Source organism: Pempheris klunzingeri, chromosome 22 (genome assembly GCF_042242105.1).
Source record: "Pempheris klunzingeri isolate RE-2024b chromosome 22, fPemKlu1.hap1, whole genome shotgun sequence".
Taxonomy (NCBI): Eukaryota; Metazoa; Chordata; class Actinopteri; order Acropomatiformes; family Pempheridae; genus Pempheris; species Pempheris klunzingeri.
Window position 1 is genome coordinate 15,770,992 of NC_092033.1, and position 4,467 is coordinate 15,775,458.

General features: G+C 42.3%; 1 protein-coding gene across 1 annotated transcript; it reads left to right on the forward strand.

Annotated features, from left to right (window-relative positions):
- The first annotated feature begins 454 nt into the window (after positions 1-454).
- LOC139221755 (E3 ubiquitin-protein ligase TRIM21-like) lies at positions 455-2,512 on the forward strand. The gene is made up of 2 exons (XM_070853686.1): positions 455-534; positions 779-2,512. Exon 2 carries the CDS (start codon positions 788-790, stop codon positions 2,426-2,428), a length of 1,641 nt encoding a protein of 546 aa, XP_070709787.1. The 5' UTR covers positions 455-534; positions 779-787; the 3' UTR covers positions 2,429-2,512.
- Positions 2,513-4,467: the final 1,955 nt, after the last annotated feature.

The window sequence follows — 4,467 nt, forward strand, 5'->3', positions numbered from 1 at the left end:
TGCTGGGCGTACAAAAAAATGATGGTCACCACCTGAGTGACCATAGATATGCTATTGGGCTATACAGGATGTTAACATGCTGACAATGACGATGCTAACATGCTAATGTAAAGTGTAATGCTTCCATGTTTACCATCTTTGTTAAGACTATTAAGAGTCCAAGTGAGGATGACGGGAATGTCATTAGTTTTACAGGCACTTAACCATGAACCAAAGTACTGGACACATTAATCCAGTCATTTAGAGCTGCAACATATTACGCAAGAGGTCTTCACATTTATAGATCAAACTTGGAGCTGAGCCAGAGGAGAAATGTGAGGCACCCAAACTGGTTTACCTAGAGAAGGAGGTGTAGCAACATTAAAGATTAAATTCCTCATGTGTGAGTCACAGCCTAAGAACAGCAACAGAGGTGTAGTCCTGCACGACAAAGAACACATTCTGAGAAAGTCCTGCAGAGGCCAGACAGAACAATTTCCAAGCACGGTTAAACTTTGTTCATTGAGCCTTTGAGGAAGTCGTCATCTAACATTGGTGAGTAAAGCTTATGATTTACTATGTTTACATAGCCTACAGTATAGGTTGTTCTGGGGACAGTTTTCCTGCTTTAGTGCTCACACTGAACGAGCGTACTTGCCACTGAATTATGCCATAATAAAATTGCTCTGAATGAGTTTAGGTAATATAGCAATAATCCACCTTTGATTAATTTTGCATTAGGCATGTAAGATTGTGTAATGGCAGTGTTGTAATGTCAAGTTTTAACTTCTGATTTTAGACCGTCACCATGTCAGCTACCGGCTGTCTGCTGACTGAAGAGCAGCTTTTGTGCAGCATCTGTCTGGATGTGTTCACTGATCCAGTCACATTACCATGTGGTCACAACTTCTGCAAAGGCTGTGTCATGCAGCACTGGGACAGTAGCGTCCAGTGTCAGTGTCCCTCATGCAAAGAAGTTTTCATGAAAAGGCTTGATCTGCGCGTCAACATTTTTATATCCGAAATGGCTGCTCTGTTTCGACAGTCAGCAGGAAAAGACAACCCACAAGTTGCTGAACCAGGAGACGTTCTATGTGATGTCTGCACTGACACCAAAATGAAAGCTCTGAGGTCCTGCTTGGTGTGCCTGGCCTCCTACTGTGAGACTCACCTGAAGCCACATCTGACGGCATTACGCCTGAAAAGACATCAGCTTACTGATCCTGTGGAGAACCTGGAAGGCAGGATGTGCATGATGCATGATAAACCTCTGGAGCTCTTCTGCAAGACCGATCAGACCTGTGTGTGCATGCTGTGCCCTGTTTTAGACCACAAGTCACATGAAGTCATTCCGCTAAAAGAACAATTCGAGAAAAAGAAAGCCGAGCTGGGGAAGAGAGAGGCTGAAATCTACCGGATGATCCAGGAGAGGCGACTGAGGATTCAGGATATCAAACACTCAGCGAAGCTCAGCAAGGAAGCAGCAGACAGAGAGATGGCAGATGGCGTTCAGGTCTTCACTGCTTTGATACAGTCTTTGGAGAGAGCCAGGGACGACCTCCTCAAGATGATCGAGGAGAAGCAGAACACGGCAGAGAAGCAGGCCAAAGGTTTCATCCAAGACCTGGAGCAAGAAATCTCTGAGCTGATGAGGAAACGTGCTGAGGTGGAGCAGCTCTCACGCACAAAAGACCCCCTCCACTTCCTCCAGAGCTTCCCATCCCTGAGCGCCGCTCCTCTCACCAAAGACTGGACTGAGGTCAGCTTGAATCCACCATCATATGAGGGGATTGTGAGGACAGCAGTGGATCACCTGGAGGAGATGCTTGGCAAGGAGATGAAGAAGCTGCTCCTTGAAGCTAAGCTAAACAGAGTCCGACAGTTTGCCGTGGATGTGACTTTGGATCCCGTTACTGCACATTCTGCTCTTGTCTTGTCTGATGATGGCAAACAAGTGCACCATGGCGTTCTGAAGAAGAATCTCCCAGACAATCTTGAGAGATTTAACCCTAGTTGTTGTGTCTTAGGAAAACAGAGTTTTTCCTCTGGGAGATTTTACTTTGAGGCTGAAGTTAAAGGGAAGACTAGATGGACTTTAGGAGTGGCCAAAGCCTCGATCAAAAGGAAGGGAATAATCCCACTGTGCCCAGAAAATGGCCACTGGACAATATGGTTGAAAAATGGAGATGAATACGCAGCTCTCATTGGCTCTCCTCTTCATCTCTCTCTAAATTCAAAGCCGCAGAAGGTGGGAGTGTTTGTGGATTATGATGAGGGGCTAGTCTCTTTTCATGACGTAGATGCTGCAGTTCTTCTCTACTCCTTCACTGGCTGCTCCTTCACTGAAAAACTCCACCCGTTCTTCAGTCCTGGCCTTAATAACGATGGCATAAACTCCGCACCTATGATCATTCCTGTGGTCAGTCACACATCTTTGCTCAAAAGATGATTTTGTCGCTGGGATTGGACAATATTTGCTTTTACTTTCATGAAATTCTGATCAATTTTGTCATATTGCCCTTAAATGTGCCTGTAAAATAGTGTTTTCTTCTGTTTAGAGCACTTGAATCTGACTGGTATTCATTTTCTCGCTTGGTATAATTCGTTTCGGATATGAAAACCGCAATTGAGAGCTGGTGTGGACCAAAACAATCACCCTGTCACAAAGACATTGTAGAGCAGTTTGTAGTGGGAACATTTCAGAATTCAAAGGCATACTTGTCATGGCCATCATCCCAAACATATCTTTCTACTCGATATGATGCAGTTTGGTTGACTTGAACCTTTTTCTGTGCAAAACTAACCCAAACCAAAAGGTAAGAACGTACAACGAAAAAAGCAACTCGTTCACTCATTTGGACCAGAGCAAACTATCGATAGGTATGACAATCCCTTAAAATAGATTTTGAGATAGAATTTTAGCAGACATTTTGACTTGTCATAGCAGAAAGAGTACATGTGGAGTTAAAAACATTAATAATGCCTTTGACAAGACAGCAGGGCTCAGAAATTGGATGATTTTAACAGAACACGGCCTTTCTTGATAACACCTGTGTTTTCCTGGCATATTTAATACTGTAATATGACAAAGGCCTGCGCTTTGAATAGGCCTCTTTTACAACAGACAATTGACTTGTCATGATAGAAAAGAAACACAGGTGTTAGTAATACCATGAACAATGGCTCTGTTCTAATTCATGTATCCCATTAAGCCATAACAGCGAGCCAAAATGCACAATACCAAGACCCTGAAACTGAAGAAGCTAAATGGAATTCAGCCATCATTCATTTTCATTATTTACATTTGCATTCACACTGTGACATGTCAAAATGTCCTCCATTAAAAAAGGAGGGGAGCCTGTGAGTTTGCCCTGGGTGACAGCTCCAGTTTTGATGTTTCATTCACAAGTGTTTGTTTCACTGTCATACAAATCCATTCTAATAACACAGTCTGTTTAAGCAGACTGACTCCTTTGTTCTACCTAGACTGGTATTACTACATTGTTCACTGCATGATCGCTGCGTCTGATGTGTAATATTTCCTGCGAGCCTGAATGGGAGGCAATCTATGAGGGAACTTGCAGCATGTGCAATGTAATTATATTTGTAATATGTAGTATTATAATACAATACATTTTAGGCCTCCACAGCCAATATGTGGAATGTTTGAGACTCCCTACATTTTGTGTCCCCTCTATAAATGATACCTCCCTCATTTAACTCTCTCCCTTTGGCAACCTTGTCTCCTAGAAATTAACTTTATATATGACTACTTTGCTTTGTGAACTATGTTTTGCTCGCAGACGTAAGCGCTACCTGGATAATTTTCAGGGCCGTCACACCAGAGTCCACGTCCACATCAGGTCTGTGTTTAGGTTTAGGCAGCTTGGGTTAAGAAAGACCGTGTATAAATAAAAATGTATTGTATATGTATATATATATATATTTCTGTATATGACATCTGCATACGTTTCTGATTTCCCAGGTAATTGGTTTGCTTGTTATGTTAATAGAAAACATGACACATTCTGTCATCAATACATTTCCCTCAAAACATATTTGGTGCTGGAAATGCTGTGAAGTTGTATATACGCTTGATTCCTAAGACACAGGGCAGCCATGGGAAATGTAAGCAACACTGTGTTTTAGGCTTTCTGTTCAATTACATTTAATTGCGAGATTCAACTAATTTTGTAGTATGCTAACATATGCCTCTCAACTTACATGATCGCAACTGACGAAGGACTTTGGTATTTTCTCTTCTTGTCAGGTGTGTTTTTCTGTGTCTTAATGTATTCATTGCAGACAGTTCACACCCACTTCTCTATGTGGTCCATGGGTTGACCTCATTTTAGACGATCAGGATTGACAGGAGGATTCTGTTATTTACTTTGTCAGAATAAACAAAGCTCGATTCCAAAGATACCTTGGTTTGGTTCTCTTCATCTGAACACGACACTCACACAACACTGGACTACATGACTTGTG

Bases quoted from the DNA above. Each gene is read 5' to 3' on its own strand.
- LOC139221755 (XM_070853686.1), top strand. From the start codon at position 788: ATGTCAGCTACCGGCTGTCTGCTGACTGAAGAGCAGCTTTTGTGCAGC.